This window comes from Lutra lutra, chromosome X, assembly GCF_902655055.1.
Source record: "Lutra lutra chromosome X, mLutLut1.2, whole genome shotgun sequence".
NCBI lineage: Eukaryota > Metazoa > Chordata > Mammalia > Carnivora > Mustelidae > Lutra > Lutra lutra.
The window spans coordinates 18,819,328-18,838,347 of record NC_062296.1 but is presented as its reverse complement, the minus strand read 5'-3'; the positions used below and the strand labels follow the sequence as shown (position 1 = coordinate 18,838,347).

General features: G+C 40.5%; 1 protein-coding gene across 4 annotated transcripts in view; it reads right to left on the bottom strand.

The window, feature by feature from the left end:
- Positions 1–19,020, bottom strand: part of MBNL3 (muscleblind like splicing regulator 3) — a 100,230-nt gene that overhangs the window by 46,597 nt on the left and 34,613 nt on the right. For all 4 annotated transcript variants that reach the window (XM_047716281.1, XM_047716280.1, XM_047716283.1 and 1 more), the window contains exon 2: positions 12,855–13,719. In XM_047716281.1, the coding sequence (XP_047572237.1) occupies positions 12,855–13,031 (177 nt within the window). In that variant the 5' untranslated portion in view covers positions 13,032–13,719. The remainder of the gene's footprint in view (positions 1–12,854; positions 13,720–19,020) is intronic.

The following is a 19,020-nucleotide window of genomic DNA, read 5'->3' as shown; positions in this document are numbered from 1 at the left end:
GGCAGAGAGGCAGGCAGAGAGAGAGAGAGGAGGAAACAGGCTCCCTGCGGAGCAGAGAGCCCGATGTGGGGCTCGATCCCAGGACCCTGGGATCATGACCTGAGCCGAAGGCAGAGGCTTTAACCCACTGAGCCACCCAGGCGCCCCAAGACCATCATCTTTAAAAATGGAGTCTCCAAAAAGCATTTGGAACTGAGTAAGAGCTGATTGGTCCTAACTACATGGTTGCTTACGCAGTGTATCTAGATGCGTATAAAAGATGGGTAAGTGTCTCAAGTCCCAGAGAGAAAGGTTTCTTGTTTGCCTTGCCGTGTGCTAAAGACAGAAATTAGAACCTTACTACTCTGTAGTTAGTTAGCAAATCATGGCTGACACGTAGGATCTGTCTTAGCTGAGGGAATTTGTCATATATACCGCATATTTAACAGTTATAGCACTGTGGAGCTGACATTTTCAAACTTATGGATGGTTTTCACAGTTTGGAAATTGCCTTCACTGTCCACCGCATACGCAAGAGAACATGGGTAGGGGCAAATTTCTTTTCTACCCATTTCTGGTGGGTAAATAAAAATGTGAATTCCAGCAAAAAACATATGCCCACGTAGGATAGAAAACAAAATCCAATTTCCAGCCAACATTTAAATGCCCGTGGCCAAGTTATACCTGCCAAAATTGACGGATCCTATAGCCACAAAATTGACGGATCCACTGTACTTAACTAAATTATGGATTAGATTAAGCAATATTAGACAAACTCATTATGGACAAGACATTAAAAGAAATGATTTACTCTGACTCTGGAGATAAGACGGCCAAGTCCAAATTGTGGAGATTGTTTAGAGAATAAAAGGTAGAAGAATAAATGGAATCGTTCACTGACTTTTAAGAAAGCAATATTAAGAAAGACAGGAAAATGAGCCGATCAACTTCAAATTACATCTAGCAGTACAACTTGACCCTGTGGTTGGGAACCAAAGGCACAGAAATAAAAGCATTGTTTCAAAAACCCAAGCAGGATGGAGAATCTGGATTCTACAGCATCAACTACAGACAAAACAAAACAAAACAAAAAAGACAAACAAAAACGCCCAAAAACATTAATTTAAGAAACTGAAGACTGATTACAGAGAGGAGAAAATATGGAAGAAAATGAAAAGATTACTCAGAGATAATGAGGAAAGAACAGACGCTAAGATTCCTCTGGAATATCTAACCCAAGCAGCAGATTGAGACAGAAGAAAAAAACGGACCATTACGATTCCTCTGGGGGCGCCTGGGTGGCTCAGTGGGTTAAAGCCCCTGCCTTTGGCTCGGGTTGTGATCCCGGGGTCCTGGGATCGAGCCCCGCATCGGGCTCTCTGCTCGGCAGGGAGCCTGCTTCCTCCTCTCTCTCTCTCTGCCTGCCTCTCTGCCTACCTGTGATCTCTCTCTGTCAAATAAATAAATAAAATCTTAAAAAAAAAAAAAAGATTCCTCTGGAAAGTCTTACCCTGTAGGTCAATAATCAAGCAGAAGATTGAGACAGAGGAAAAGAGGTAAGCTCAGGGACGTTACAAACAGAAAGCTAATCTCTACGGGCAAAAGAGAGCAGTAGGTAAACGATGTTCTGTGAATAAAGTCAGGTTTCTCAAAAAAACTAATTGCTATTTCCAGATGCACAGAAGTACAGACACACAGAAGCATCAACATTTCACAAATACTTGAAATAGAGAAAAAGACAATATTTGTAACGACTCCAGACAGCCCCAGGACATGAAGAGAATTATTTAATGATCAAGTAGGATCAGGTATATAGTTCTCTAACACGTGAGTCTCTTCTGAACAAAAGAGTTGGCATATAGTAGTTCTCCAACTTCTGATTTTCAGATCTCACACGCTCATCTGGGGGTCCTGTGACAAGGGGTCAGTCGTCATGGCACCAAATGTGGTTGAAAAATACAAACCAATGGCAACTGTGGCTTTGAGGTGGAGAGAAATGATCTTGAGCTGTGCTCCCATAAAACATTTTAAATGGGTTGGGTTAGACTCCAAGTGATTTGACAGAAGAATCTTTGACTCACAATAAAGCTGAACTGTCACTGCAATTGATACAATCAACAGAATCAGATGCCAGAGTTTCATGCAGCCGAGATGTCCATGATCCACAGCCAGTTACAGTCCCCAACTCTAGCTAACTAACTTAGCAACACAGGGTTCTGGGGAGAGAGATGGACAAGGGAGTCCAGACAGCTTGATGTTCCGACTCTTGTCAAAGAACTAAATATGAGCCTTAACATAAAAAGTCTTAATCTAAATGTGGGGAGCCTGGGTGCCTCAATCAGTTGAGCGTCGGACTCTTGATTTTGGCTCAGGTTGTAATCTCAGGGTTGTGAGATTGAGCCTCACCTCGGGTGCAGAGTCTACTTACGATTCTCTCTCTCCTTCTGCCCCACTCCCCAGCTCAGGCTCCCTCTCTCCCTCTCTCTCAAAAAAAGTCTTACTCTAAATACAATGTCATGAAACAATAAATGAGGGAGGCATTAGGAAAGGCAACCTTGGCCTTTCCCCCACCCCGTCCGCCTTTTGAAGTTCAAAAAGTCAAAGGGAACCACAACCTCACCTCCAGTGTCATGTGACACAATCTGACCAAGGTAAGGGCTGGATGATGAAGGGCTGGTCTAGGAAAATAATAGCCCAATTGATGTTATCGCTATTTCCTTCTTCTCCACAGGGGGAAAAACGGAAATGATTAGAAGAACCCTGGAGTCCCCGGGCCCTCTGACAACTGCTTATGGGATCTTGAGCCGGCAACTCTCCCATACTGGGTCTCCAGTTTCCTTATCTGGAAATGCTAACAGTCTAAACTCAGTGGTCTTCCTTCTCCAGCCCAAATTTTTGATTTTCCTCTCCATTTGTGAAGTGCTAGTCTGGGTAGGAATGCTTTCTTAAGGAGTTCACTCTCTGACTCATCCAGCTGGTTGGGGTCAGGCCCAGGATGAGCCATTGGATGGATATCAGCATTTTCTCATTACCATACCCGAGGTCAAAGAAGGCAAAATGAAAAGAAACAATATCCCACTGTATTTCTGAGCATCAGAGGACAGGAGGTGCTCATGTAAGAACATAAAAGCTAACTTTTAGAAACATTTTATTTGGAAATAACTCTATACTTGCAGAGAAATTGCAAAACTGGTACAGAGAGTCCATGACTTACCCTTCACTCAGATTCCCATAATGTCAGCAACTTCCATACCACACATAGCAGGGTTCGCAAAACCAGGAAATGAACTCTAGTATGATATTAACGAAACTAGAGACTTATTTATTTTCACCAATTTTCCCCCAAGTGCCCTTTCTCTGTTCCAGGACACAATCCACGACCTCACGTGGCATTAACTTGTCAATGTCTCCTTAGTCTCCTCCAATCTGTGACAGTTCCTTGGTCTTTCCTTGTCTTTCATGACCTTGACACTTTGGCCAGTGGGAGCTCCTTCAGACTGGCTCCCGTGACCTCTTATGCCCCACTCTTTTGTAAGCACTTACTTTCTGGCACCACAAGACACTTACAGGCTCACTTTTACTTTCCCTGCCTCAGTCCAGCATCAGCCATTACTCCGAGGAGCCCTGGATCCTTTCTGGAAGAATGGTAGAGACCAAAATCCGGGTGTTAGGTGTGTTTATTACTATTGGGGTGCCCTTGCTTGTAGGTCCTCCTAGGACAGAGCTGAGAGAAATAAGCATGTATGGTGATCCCCGCATACACAGCTCCATGTCTATTTCTGCATCTATCCGTGGACATATGAAAATGAACATACTGATGCTTCCACTCTAATCCACACCACAGGATTTGTTCTAGCCCTCCCCTTTTCCTTATTTTTAACTCTTCTCTGATAGTGAGGAAGCCGGCTATCTCTATCTATTCTCTATTCACCTACTTGTTCAACCCCAGCATCCATATAAAGTACTTACATGTGCCTGTGAGTAACTGATTTACTAACTAGAACCCAGTACTTGTGTGCAATTCTGTTTATCCTTAATATAAATCTATATATTGATAATACAAATACAGCACCTCCACGTTTCTTATGATTAATGTCAGCATGGTATATCTTCTCCTCTCCTTTTAACACTTGTAAATAAAAAAAAAAGCAAAGAGAAGAACTCTATGCCATTATTTGTGTAAAAAAGTGAGAATATGTACATATATATTTGCATGTCTGTTCATAAAATATTTATGGGAGAGAGAAAACTCAATACATTGGTTGCAAGGTCAACAGGTTAGCTGCGGAAAAAATAAATGAGAGGGAAACCTCATTGCATACCCTTTATTGGTTTTTTAATGCAAACCTCTTATACTTAATTTTTAACTTTTTTTAGATATTCATATATCATAAAGCTCCCCCTTGTAATGTGTACACGTCAGTGGTTTTTAGGTTATTCACAAAGTTGTTCAACAGTTACCATTGTCTACTTCCAGAGCATTCTATCCATTAGCAGCTACTTCCTACTGCTCCTTCAACCTCTTCTCTCCTTGCCACCAATGTCCCTGGCAATACTGATATGCTTTCCGTCTATGGATTTGACAACTCTGGATACTTCATATAAATGGAATCATACAATATGGAATCTTTCTGAACTGCCTTTTTGCCCTTAACATAATGTTTTCAAGGTCATCCGTGTTAGTACTTCATTCCCTTTTATAGCTAAATACTATTCCATGGCATGTAGAAAACATATTTTATCTATTCATCAATTGATGGCCAATTGTTCAAATTTTTGAAAGATTAAAATACATTATCCATTCAAAAATTAAATTTAAAAAATCAAAAGGGAAAGAAAACACTTCACATTTTTCTAAAATATCAAAAGTAAAAGAAAAAAATCATCAAGTAAATAATGTATGAAAAAGAACAATGTATAGAAGAGCTTTGCTTGGCGATTCGCCAGAGGACTTCTAAGACTCGCTGGCAAAGATTTATTACACCAGAAAATACAGAGCAAAAGCAGCAGGGAAAAGATCTACATCAGGAGAGTCCAGTGACGTGTAGGACAGGCTTCCAGGATCCTTCTTCATCTGGGACACGCTCTCAGCCTTCACCATGATAGACACAGCTCCACCTGATCTCCTCACTCCCGTTTACCTCTCCCCCTTCATCCCTCTGATCCAGTCATCCTGGTGACCTCAAGATTCATCACACACACACCAGGCTCACTCCTGCTTTGGGGCCTTTGCTATGGCTGTTCTCTTTGCCTGGAACGTTCTCAGAAATCCTCATAACCCGCCCACTCACCTCCTTCATGCCTCTCCTCAAATACCACCACCTGACCAATCTGTATACAACAGCAGCCCCTGGCATTCTCTGTGTCCTTTCCCTGCCTCCTTTTTCTTCATACCGGAAGATGTCATTCACCTGAATACCGACTTCCTTTTTGTTTGCCCCTCCCCCAACTAGACTGTCTGCTTCATGGGGCAGGGACTGTTTGTAGTTCACTGTTGGATTCCTCTGCTTAGCACAACACCCTGCAACCCAACAGGTGCTCCTGAAGTACCTGTTCAGTGAACGGATGAATAAATTGCATCCATCTATCTATCTACCTACCTATCTATGGACACTGAGTGGAGTGAAAGAAGGAAGGTATTTGGAACATGTAAGATTCCTTATTCTCAGCTCCAGAATGCCAGAATGTAGAGGAAATGCTCAATGAAATTCTCAACTTTTTTTCTCAGGATTTGAGTATGCAAACACTATATTTAATATCATGAAACTTCTCTTATAAAGATGGTTTTAGTTTCCCCTGGGAGGTTAGCCCTCTCTAAAAAATTTTTTTTTATTAGAAGTAACAGTTTTGTTGAAGAACACATAAATAATGCAGAAAGAATTAAATTACAGGGTGAGAGTTCTCTGGACCGGAGTTGGGGAGAGAGGGAGGATGAGGGGTACGCCGTGTTGGGGACAGTGGAAACAGGTGGCTGTGTCAGGTGTCAGGGCAGCCATGCTAGGAGGGCTCAGCAAAATGTCCTCAGGCATAAACTGGCCCCATGAGACTGTCTTACTTGACTATTTCTATCCTTTACCTTCTTACTTTCTATCCTTTACTTTTCCAGGAAAATACCATTCTATTTGTTTTTTACGGTAAAGCTTGTTGAATATTAAAGACCTTTTTAATCTGTCAAATTAGTTAAAAATTTCTCCCTAATTATTGCTTATCTTCTAGCTTTTTGGTGTTTTCTGTCTCTCAGCCATGATTTGTATTATGTGTTCAGTTCTAATAATCCTTTGCTTTGATTGCCTCTGCCTCTGATAATACGCTTGGAAGGTCTTGCCCACCCCCAAGATTACAAAAGTGCTCACCTACACTTTCTTCTACTACTGTCATGGTTCAATTTTATTTTTCATGTTTAAATTGTCAGGGCACCTGAAATTTATTTGGTGAACATAGACATTTCTTGGGTGCTGATAATGAGCACTCTGTTCCAAGCGCCTTATGTGGATCACCTCATTTGAATGCTCAGTAACTCCAGAGGCAGGTGCTAGAAGGTTCTCTGTTTTCACAAATGAGGCAAGGTAGGGACAGGGAGGTTGGGTACTTATTCAAGACCACACAGCTGGCAAAACCTGGCCCATCCAGTGGTAAAGCTTACACTGCATTGTGGTGAGGATTACAGTCAGCATGTGTGAAGTTTCTGGAATATTGTAGGCACTCACTAGAAGATAAAGCTTATTATTATGATTGCATAGTCTTCACAAACATAATTTCTGATGGCTGCATACTATTTGAAAAATAGAATCTTTTACATTAAGTCTGTTTCTAAAATACTATTCTTGCACGAGTATGAAAAGCTTTTGGAATTCCATGGAATGACTGAAACCTTTTTTTTTTTTTTTGAGGAAACAGTTGTCATTAAAGGAAATTTTGAAAGGACATATGTATTGGAAATGTTGGTCAGGTAACAGACTTACAGATTTGGTTTTTTTGAAATCTTTGTCTCTATATTATAGTTTTCTAGAAATGATATTTTTATTTTCTAACCAGAAAAATTGCCACAATAAATGGCATATTTTTTAAAAGTCTCTGAATGAGAGATCCGGCAGTATCTAGATTTTGTTTTCTTTCTTTCGTTTTTTCTTTTCCTTTCCTTTTCCCTTCCCTTCCCTTCCTTTTTCTTTTCTGTTCTTTTTTCTTTTCTTTCTTTCTTTTCCTTTTTTGTACCCTGGGAGGAACATGAGACTAACAGGAAGTGTAAATGGAGGGAGAGGTTGGCTGTCCAGGGTGGGTGGGGGAGGGAGTGAGGGAGAGAGGTCTGTGAGGACACAGGAGGTAAGGCAAGGTTTATGATACAAATGGACAGTCATATAAAGGACAGAAACACTGGACGGAAACACACAGAAACGTTAATGGTGATATTGGCACAGCGGGGATGATGTTTACACTTTACCTACCTTTCATTACATTTTATTTTTATCATCTTGCATATGATTTTTAAGATTGCTTTTTGTCTTTTCCTTTCTCTTCATAGAGATGGATAACTTTTACAATCGGGGGAAATATTATCTTGGAAACAAAGGCAGAACACCTGCTTCCCAATGTAGGAGGATCCCAAGTTAAGGGGGACAGGTGCACTGATTTTATTCCACACAAGTTCCACCCCGAAGTAGCACATGATGGGGACACACACATCCCAAAACTTCTTGGGCTTCTCATCCTCCAGGGTTCTGCCATTCTGGGGGCCCATCACTCCTTCCTTTCCTGTCATGCTCTTGGTCTATTTTCTCTTCCCTCCCCTTCTTGATTGACCGTAATTATAGAAACGCACTACCCAATCACTTCTAAGACAGACACTCATTTACATTTTAACAGCTTAGATATTAGGATGCCCCTTAAAATCAATGGCATATTGTAGAAGATGATGAATAAATGAGGAAGATATTTATCAATTTGCACAAAAGGAAAACTGATCACTTTACAGCAGAGAAACCCAGCAGACACCATCTTAATCAAGTGATTAAGGTTAATATAACGAGTGATAAGATACACCAACATCAGGTACTCTCAGATATCATGCACATCTTTCCTGTGTTTTTTTTTTTTTTTGCCAAAAATGCACAACCCTAATCCAATCATAAGAAAGCATTTGACAAACCCAAATTGAGAGGCATTCTACAAAATAACTGACTGGTACACATCCAAAGTGTCAAGGTCAGTAAAGACAAGGAAAGACTGAGGAACTGTCACAGATTGGAGGGGACTAAGGAGATAGGACAAATAAGTACAACGCGGGATCCTGGATTGGATCCTGGAATGGAGAAAGGACATTGGGGGAAAACTGGTTAAATTCAAATAAGGTCTCTAGTTTAGTTAATATATTGTACTAGAGTTAATTTCCTGGTTTTGATAACTGGGCTACACAAGGTAAGTCGTTGACATTACCGGAAGCTGGGTGAAGGGTATGCTGGAACTCCTTGTACTATTTTTAAAGATTTTATTTTATCTTATCTTATTGTATTTTAGACTTATTTACTTTAGGGAGAGAGTGAGTGAGCCGGGGGAGGGACAGAGGGAGAACGAGAGAATCTCAAGCAGACTTTTCACCGAGCACGGAGCCCAGTGGGGAACTCAATCCCAGGACCCGGATATCATGACCTGAGATGAAATCAACAGTCAGCTGCCTTACCTCTGAGCCACCCAGGTGCCCCTAATCCTTGTACTACTTTTGCAACTTTTCTATAAGCCTCAAATTATTCCAAAATAAAATATTAAAAAAGTTAGGTTGAGCTATCAATGTGTATTTGTTTTGGTTCTAATTGTAATTCCACTTTTCTTTCAAAAAAAGTTTTTGAAACATCCGAAATGGCACTGACTTTTACCAAAGATATTTCCTTTTCAGGGTCAGTATTCCTGAAGTTAGAGATCCTCAGGTAAAATATGATTTTCCTGGAATCTGAGGATGGCAGGTGCTATTTATGTATCTTTATAGTGCAAGCAGATCTCTCTGATAAAGCTTAGAAATGGTTCTGAGTCTTGCATAATCCAGTGACCCTTGGGATTAGGTTGCTAGGTCTTCTGCTCCCAGCAAGTTTTCCCTTAGCAAACAGGGATGACATAAATATTCAGTCAAATTTTAAACTGGTGAAAATGACTGTGACTAGTGAGACATAGTACAGAATATACAGGTGACTCAGGACAATCTGACCTACAAGGGTGGATTCACATCTGTGTGCTGACACGACAGGTTCCACTTGTCAAAATGTGATTATGCTTGTGATCATGTGCGTCGTCTGAAGACATTACGTGGAGCTAGTTTATGTGCATTCTGGACCCAGTTTCCATGTTTTAGGAATGTAGATGGGTTGACATGGCTGTCCTCCGACAATGTCCGCTGCCAAGACCTTTGCCAGGAAATTTTTGTTACAAAACTACTCAGTGTGGGGAGTAGAGGGGGCAGATGTAATGGGCGTCGATACGCCATAATGAAATGATTGCAGCATTTACATCCTTCCTGGATAACACGTGGCTGATGCCACCCTGCTTCAAGTACAGAGGGGACAGAGCAAGACATCATGACATCGTCGGAGCAGAATACACGACAATAACAATCTTGGCTACGGAAATGATCACAAAGATTCTAGTGTGGTATTTTTAGGGGTGATCTTTTGTTAAATGTAGGGGACATGCCCTGAAAGTATCAGGATATGTCAGTAGCAAACTGTCATATTGAGAAATTGGCAAAGAACAGGTTAAGCAATATTTTGGAGAGAATTTTTAAATCAACATGCCAAGCAGGCTAGGCAATTGAGTCAAAAACAGCTGCAAATCAACATGACATGAGACCTTTTTATGTAGCTGGAAATCAGTCTGTGGGCCGCACTGTCTAGAGCTCTATCTGAAGATGGTGCAGCCTTCGTCAGCGAACACTCAACATTCACTTCAGCACAATGCATGATTAGCCATCAAGCTCGCCCTCCTTATTTTTACAATTCCTCATTATGAGGTGAGTATAGAACACTGTGTGTATTGTGCCTATTATGAAGGCAAAGAACCATCATCATCTGGTAACGTACCTAGTGCTAATGGAATCCTTAGAAAAACAAAACATGGAACACCAAAAGCAGCAGCCCAAAACTCATCAAATGATTGCTTCAATTATTTCACCACTCACGGAAATAGAAAGAGTGCACAGATGGATTTCAAAGGTGTTCCAATGATACAACCTCAAGGAGAGTAGCAAATGCTGCAATAAACATTGAGGTATGTTATTTGTGTATTTTAGACAGGGTCCTCGTACAATCCACACAGGTCAATTACCCTCAACTTAGTATAGTGTTCATGCATATTGTGGATAAGGAATAATATAAAAGCAGAGAACCACAAAGCTTTTGGGCAGACATGGAACTGGGATGAATGTGCTGTCTAAATGGCAAATTAATTAACTGTTTGAAAGGCTTTGTGTATTTGAAATATTAAAGTTTTCATTAAAATTTGAAAATGTGAGGATTATATAAATTGTCTTTATCCTGTATGACTGGTCATCAAGATATCAACATAATGCAAAAATTATTTTTAAAACACTGGATGCAGTGAGTAGACAGTATAGTTAAATAATTAAGTGGCTTATTAATATTCATTGGCCATTATCTATGTAGTCTCTGAATTAAACATTTTCCAACCTTCAAAGTGGTAGTGCAGCATGTGTTTTGTTAACAATCCCTTTGCTTATTATTTCCTTCAAAATGTTTCCTTTATGGCACTTTAAGTATAAGAACTGACCTAAAATATACCACTGATTGGAGGATCGCCTATCTCCTTTCACCGGATGCATGCAAAGAAAGAATTTACAAAGCCTGCAAGGAACTCTCGATCAAAGAGTAAACTATAGGGGCGCCTGTGTGGGTCAGTCGTTAGGCAATTGCTATTGGCTCAGGTCATGATCCCAGGGTCCAGGGATGGAGCCCCGAAGCGGCATCTGGCTCCTTGCTCAGCGGGAAGCCTGTTTCTCCCTCTCCCACTCCCCCTGCTTGTGTTCCTTCTCTCGCTGTCTCTTTCTTTGTCAAATAAATAAATAAAATCTTTAAAAAACAACAACAAAGAGTAAACTATAAAAACAGTGATACTTAGCTTGAAGAACTAATATGACACTCATGGCAACTGGATTTGGGTATGTCCATTTGGAACATGAGTTTGTAGAGTTCAACAATAAACCCTAACTAAATAGAGCTGTTTTGAAGATACTCCTCCTCATGCTATCTCCATAATAATCCTGGAAAGTAGGTAGAGATAAAGGAACGTAAGCCTTATCAGAAAAAGTAGCTAAGGTCAGACACAGTAGCAAGGCTGGGACTGTCCCCCAGATCTCCTGAAACAACATATGTACAGTGCCTCGTGTTATCCCAGACCCTCTCGTTGGACTGAATGAAAGACATCTCCTGTTTCCCCCCAGCCCAACTAGCCCAGTGCTCTTTTCTTCTTCAAGGCATTGCTGGGTAATGCAGCAGGAGATTTCAATAATACACAAAATAATTGTAGATGAAACTCGAATGATAGTGAGATGTAGAGAATAAGCCCTATAATCATATCTTCTGCAAATAAGGGCAATTCAGACATTCTCAATGGCAAAAACTACTGCTTTTTTTTTTTTTTACAATAACAAGTTTCCGTTCTTAACTTGGGAGGATCCCAAATGAAAAGTAGTAGCCACAAAATAAGTTAAATTAACTAGCTACGGAGAATGTCACTTGATGAAATGTTTTCTGAAGAAATGATCACATAAAGGAATACATCTCTGTCAGCCAATGCAGCCATAAATAAAAATGTTAATGAGGTAAAATTGGTCATGATGAGGCTAAAATAATATCAAGAAATTAAACAGGTTCTTATTAGGCTTTATTCACTTTCACGTATTTTGAAAAAAAATTCTCAAATACATCGTAGCAAATCTTATTAAACTAGGAATCAATTACCATTTTTCTTACTTCTGTGCTTTAATTTATACATCTTTATCCTTAATTTAAAGATAACTATGAATAAAACATGAAAGTCAGTGCATTTTCTTGTTCTGCAATCACATATGTTCTATTCTACATAATATCTCGTTTGCTCTCGTATTTTGGTTATAGTCTAGTACATAATATTTGGGTTTGATGACCTTGGCAGTAAGACTTGCCTTATTAAAGGTACTCAGAAATTTGAAATTAGTTAATCTATTCAGGAAGAGAATTAAGTGAACCTAGTTTGGTACCCATGTTCAAGTTAAAGGTTCAAAATATACTTTAACTAAGTATTCTAGGGACCCTTGGCTGGCTCATTCGGTAGACTGTGTGACTCTTGATCTCAGGGTTGTGAGTTCGAGCCCTGCATTGGGTGTAGAGATTACTAAAATAAATAAACTTTAAAGGCCATTTTCCTCCTGGATGGTGAGATTTTCACCTTATACTCTTTGAGTTTGACTTCACTTGTCCTCTGAAAGCTACCTGGTCCCTGCCAAGTGTTATTTTGATAACATAGTTAATAGGGCTATAATTCAGTAAACGGCTTCTTTAGGCTCTACAAGAATTATGATCACTGTATTCAACATTTAAATCCTATACAAAAAAGTAAAGTATGGCGAGGCTGCAATTTCTCATTCCTACAAAAATTCTTTCATTTTTTTTTTCCTTCAAGTCTATCTTAATCAGCGGGCTTTGAGGAGATGAGATGAGCTATAGTCTGGCTTAGTTCTACAAGCAGAGAGTCTATATCCTGTCTTAAAACAAACAAACAAACAAAACTTACCACTTCTGTGCTGTTACTAACGTCACTAACTTCAAGGCACATCATATTTCAAAACACACAGACATCAACAAATTTAAACAAAACATATGCGTGTAGATGGGACTCACCTTTAAGGAATCAAAACACGCCACCACTCGGCCATTTTCCACGTGGCAGACTCTCGGCGGATGGGCGAACTTGCAGTCTGCATCGGCTCGAGAGCAGGTTCCTCTCTGAAATTCTCTGCAGACTTCTAAAGTCAGCCACTGGGTGTCTCGAACCAGGGTGACATTGACCGCCGTCATATTGAAAGCGAAGTTAGAATCAAGTGCACCCTCTTTAGGACAGTTTCAGTGCTGTTAAAAGGTTAAAAGTGAATTCAAGCTAGATGCGAAGTGATGAGGTTGCTTTGCTGAAATGCTTCTTTGTTAGCACTTAGGTTTTCGTCCCAGCCAAAATTTGGTCTGATCAAACAAAAAGCCAATCGCAAAATAAAAATCGTATCAGAATAGCTAAAAATTAAATGAGAGACCAACTCCCAAGAAGGCAACCAGAAAGGTTAAGATATTGAGTGTTTAATTTGTTCCTTTGCCAAAGTTACTTCCAATAGCTGGCAGGCTTTCAAAAGAATTCTGTGCTCTTTAGCTGATGTTTTCAATTATTCTTGCAAAAAGCTTACACTGCTAGTTGCCCTTCAATTTGTGGAATGGTCTCAGATCAAGGGGAGAAATGTTTTTCTCCCTATTTCTAGGATTTAATGATTAAGATTGGTAAGGATGGGACAACTGTAAAAATAAAACGTGCTGCAAAGTCAGGAGGAGGGAAAATGACTAGGAAAACTGGGAATCAAAGGGAAAAGAGAATGGACAAGTTGTTGAGACTGAACTACAAGCAAACCAGGTTTGGGGGCTGGGGAGGGAGAGGGGTTTGTAAGCAAACAGCTCTAGAGGGGAATCGAAGCAGCAGCGTTCAGAAAAGGCACTTTTCAGAAACCTGCAAGAAAAAAAAAATAAAATTAGCTAATAGAATGCAATATTTCAGTTTTAAACTCCAGATTTGGAAACGAAGTACCCTATCCTGTTTAAAACAGGAAGCGTCTAGATATTGACAGTGCAACACAATACAGCCAACCCTTGTGAATAAAAAGAGCATTTCCCAGTGTAGAGTAAAAGGAGGCAGCTACATAAATTTACTGTTGAAATACAAGCCCAGTTGGGGCACCTGGGAGGCTCAGTTGGTTAAGCGGGGGACTCTTGGTATCAGCTCAGGTGATGGTCTGAGGGTCCTGGGATGGAGCCCCTCCTCCAGCCCCGTGTGGGTCTCTGCGCTCAGCAGCAGGGTCTGCTCAAGGGTTCTCTCTCTCCCTCTGCCCCTCCCCTTGCTCGTTGGCTCACATGTTCTCTCTCTCTCTCTAAAATAAATAAATAAATCTTAAAAAAGAGAAAGAAATACAAGCCCAATTAAAAGGAGAAAAGATGTTTTCATTTTGTTTGGGGACAGAAATTCATTTGGGGGTTCACTGCACAGAAAATGCCAGAGCAGGACAGGACAGCCCCTCAGTTTCTAGAGGCTAGAGAAGACCTGTCATTAACCTGGCTTCGCTGTGGTCTGATCGAAGGCTTGCTTATCTGCTCTCAAAATCCAGCACAGGAATTGCTGAGAAAATATAAGTTGCTCTTACATTTTGAAATGTAGTTGTTGAGGATCACAGCAAATGGTCAGGAGGTAACTGGCCAGACTCCAACCTTGGATGAGGTGGCAGAGGGGATGTAAAATGGGCTTCAGATAAAGAAAAAAAAAATTCTCTGAGAAGATGCTAGTTTTTTTTTTTCTAATATTTTATTTAGGGGTGCCTGGGTGGCTCAGTGGGTTAAATATTTTATTTATTTGAGAGAGGGATAGTGAGAGAAGAGTATGAACAGGAAGGAGGGGGAGAAACAGAATCCCTGCCTAACAGGGAGCCCGACTCAGGACTCGATCCCAGGATCCCAAGATCATGACCTGAGCTGAAGGCAGACACTTAACAGAGTGTGCCACCCAGATGCCCCTGGTTTTTTTTTTTTTTTTCTGTGTATGTCCCATTAGTTCCTAGTCTCTGTAGAGGGTACTACAACTTAACACAGGAGGAAGTTTCAGCATATACCAGTAAGCCAGACAGAAAGCAGTCTTCAGTTATACATTAAATACCAGGCAGCTTTAAGGTTTGCAGTTTAACCCAGCATCAACCGGCAATAATCTTTAGCAACTCAGCTGAGAGAATGGATAAAAGGTTAATTTATTGGCATCATGCCACAAAGCGTATCGAAATAACAGGAATTTTCTAAAATAAAAGTAAGCTCTGAGTATCAGTCAAATCAACCAGGGGTCAACGTCATCAAAAAAGTAGAATTCAAGTTCTTAAAAACATTTCATTAAATTTTTTTTGAAGATTTAGCTATTCATTTGAGACACAGAGAGAACACAAGCAGGGGGAGAGGCAGAGAGAAGGAGAAGCAGACTCCCCACTGAGCTGGGAGCCTGACATGGGGCTTGATCGCAGAACCTGGAGACCATGACCTGAGCAGAAGGCAGACAGACTCCAAACCATCTGAGCCACCCAGGTGCCCCATTTCATTTAAATTTCTGAACAGGATCTTTTACAACTCTTCAGAATCTGAATCTTCCATTTGTCTTTTCGCAGTCAAGATGAAACTCAATACCACCTAATATCATTGGGAAATTAAATATCTAGAAAATTCAGGCAAGCATATCCATCCAAGGGCAAATACATATTTCTCCGAGTCATCCTTCACAGAACCCTTTCTAAAATGTATTATAGCTATATTTGCCTTCTTACAAAATACTGAACATCATTTGACCTCTAGTGGAAGACTTGGGGTCATAAACGTCATAGAAAGTATTAGTTTCCCTCCTTTGGTGGCAGATTGTTAATGGCCACTTCTACTGTCACTTGTCTTCCGGCCACAGCACCTGCCATAGGTGTCCAGCTCCCTTCTGGAAAACATAACAGCCAATCATGAATGTTGAATAAGAGTTACTCACTGAATGGTGGGCCTCGGGGGGGGGGGCAAAGTGCAAGGTTTTCTGGTTTGGGGAACTTTTGCAATATGTTCCATACAGGCTCATGTCCTAGAGCATTAAGGTTGTCAGGCAAATGACCTCTAGGAAAATATTTACCATATAATTTTTAAATAGCCAGATGGGGAAATGTAAATGAAAACCACAGTCAGATACCGCTTTGCCAGCATTAGGATGGCTACAGTGAGAACCAGAAAACTTGGAGAAATCGGAACCCAAGTGTCCACGGATAGATGAATGGATATGCAAGAGGTAATAATACCTGCAAAGTGAGTCCATCATTAAAAGGAACAAAGTACTACTATGTGCTACAACATCGATGAACCTTGAAAACACTATGCTTAAGTGGAAGAAGCCAGTCACCAAGGCCACATAGTATGTCTCCATTTAGATGAAACATCCACAGAGTCAGAAAGCAAATGAGTGGTTGTGAGGACTCTGGGGAGAGGAGAAAGTGAAGTAACTGCTTCATGGGTCCAGGGTCTCCTTGGGGAGTGAGGAAAATATTCTGGAATTAGATAGTAGTGATAGGTGCACAATTTTTTAATATACTAAAACCCGTTCCCTAAATTGTACACTTTAAATGGGTGAATTGGATAGTATGTGAATTACATACATTAAAAAAAAGTCTAAAGAAATACTGCATCCCCCTCCCCAGCAAAAAAACCTCCCGAGTGATAGGACTGGCTACCCCAAGCTTTCTTTTTGGATTCTCCCTAGACACAAATTCTACGTAGTGTTCCTAAGTGGAATTTCAAGCGCAAATTAGTTTCCATACGGTAGTTGACTTAGTGTAGTATGGAAAATACTCTAAAAGAGAACATTCTGCAAGTTTGTAAATTTATATTTAAAGATATATTCAAATTTAGTCCTGCAACTAAATTATATAGGCTGTCTGAATACATGTGAATGAAAAACAACCAAAAAGTAATATATATGTATATAATATATATAATATATAACATATAACATATATATCATAAAATATATTTTATATATATGTATATGTATATGTATATATGTAAAATTCGCTAAGAACATAAACAGTGAGGGTCTGGAAAAAGATTTTTCTACAGAAATCCATCAAATATAGAAACAGGCAATAAATAATAAATTTGAATTTTGAACTTTTGGAAAAGAAAAATGCAAACAAGACCTGGACTCTGGCCATGTATTTTATGTCAGATGGAGCAGTGGGAGAAGGAATTTTCTTTTTTTGTTTGAAATTGGCCTGCAACCTCTGATGGGACCCTGGCCAATACTTCAGAAACAGTCCTAGCCAGCGCATGTCTTCCTGCAGACTTGGAACAGGTTTTGGAGCTGGTGCAGAAGCAGCGAGGCGTAGCAGCTACAGGGAGAGTAGTTCTCTCGAGGAGCTCAGCTTGTCTGGCTATGTATGCAAGACAGGGAGCGAGCCATTTTCCCTTGTATTTTAAAGAAGGTCAACTTTGTCAGGGGGACAATACAGCTCTATCATCACTACCTTACACTTGAGTAACAGGGATATAATTTTTCTTTTTATGATTGATCATCCTCTAATGTAAAGCATGAAGAACCACCATTTCTTAGTATATTTATACTTGTGTAGTATTTGCTAGTTTTATTTCCTTGATCTTGGGAGCCCTAAAGAACACTCTGAAACATGGGTGATCACCCAAAAATACCAATGAAGACATGAAACCCAAACAGGTTAAAAAGTTTCTACAGTTAGAAAGCCTTAGGTGGTAGAGCCAAGACTTGAGGCAAGATCTCCTGCTCCCAAATCTCATGCTTAGATCCTGGCAGAGAAATGTCTTATCTCTTCTCTCTCTGGGAACCTTAAACATGGAAAGCTAGTCATTTTTGCGTAGTACTCATGACTCCTTCTCAAAATTACGTTTACGTCTGTTGTATCAACATCTTCTTCATTTCCCCGAGTTGAGCTGCACCAATGTCTAGCCAGCACCTACTATGAGCCAGATGCTGTTCTAGATGTTGAACAAGATAGGGTCCCTGCTGACATGGGACTTCCTATGCTCATTTAACTAGAGAAGAAACCTAAGGTACCAGGAAGTGAAATGATTGTGAGAGTTTATGAAGGGCTGGAGGCAGACACTAGGTCTTGCGACTGTGGCGGAGGCTAATTCACCATGAATGGGCCATCAAGCCCCATGACTTAAGAACACTTTTAAGCACACACTCAAACACTACTGCATCAAAGTGCAGCCCCAGAAGGAAGACCTCAGAATTACTCACACCAGGTGGTACTGCTCCCTGGATTCCTCTTGGTGAGGGAGGTACTACTGTCTCATTTTACAGATGGGGAGGAGAGAGGTAGAGGAAGATTCATTCATTTAATTTGTACAACTTTGTGTAGCCTGTAGATGACCAAACCATGGTTCAAACCCAGGCAGCCTGAGTCCAGAGTCCCCTCTTAACCACATCACGATACTGTGTCTGTCTTAGGGCACATAGTGCATTTGTAAACACTCTTCTTCATTATAGACCCTTAAATTTTCTCCCTTACTAGACTGTACATTCCTTGAGGGTAGAGATCACGTCTTACTTAGTTTTGCTGGCTCAGTCTTCTCATGGGAATTTGGAGCCATGCAGCATTCCTCAGGATTCCTATTTTGAGAAGTCAAAGGGTAAATGGGAATTTAACATTAACCCTCTGTTTACCTTGCTGGCAAGTTTTGTCAGTTGAACTCTGTCTAGGTTGGCTGAACTTTGGCCAACTCTGTCAATTTTGAATCAATTGGCCCTGTAAAGTTGAGTATTTTCTCACAATTCTGGCTTTCAAATCCCATTTGGAAAAGAAAAATGCAAACAGGACCTGAGGTTCTTGATATATGGAACATTCGGTTGTCATCAGGAATGGTCTATTCCTGCTCATTTGGTTGCAGCAAGATCTCATCCTGGGTTTAGACTAAAAATACAGGGCACGCAAAAGATTTCTGTCTGTATCTTCAAAGAGTAGGTTAATCTTTGGAATGTTTTTGCCCAATAACCAGTGTGATGAAACTGAGCTGGGAGTGGGGCTGGTGATTTCCCTTGGAGCCACGAAGAAACACTGCTTACATTTTCTTCCTGGAAAATAAGGGTTCATTTTTGACTGTTCATTAATGCTCATCTATAAGAATTCTTGAGAAGGGATGCCTGGGTGGCTCATTCGGTTAAGTCGCTGCCTTCGGCTCAGGTCATGATCTCAGGGTCCTGGGATTGAGTCCTGCACTG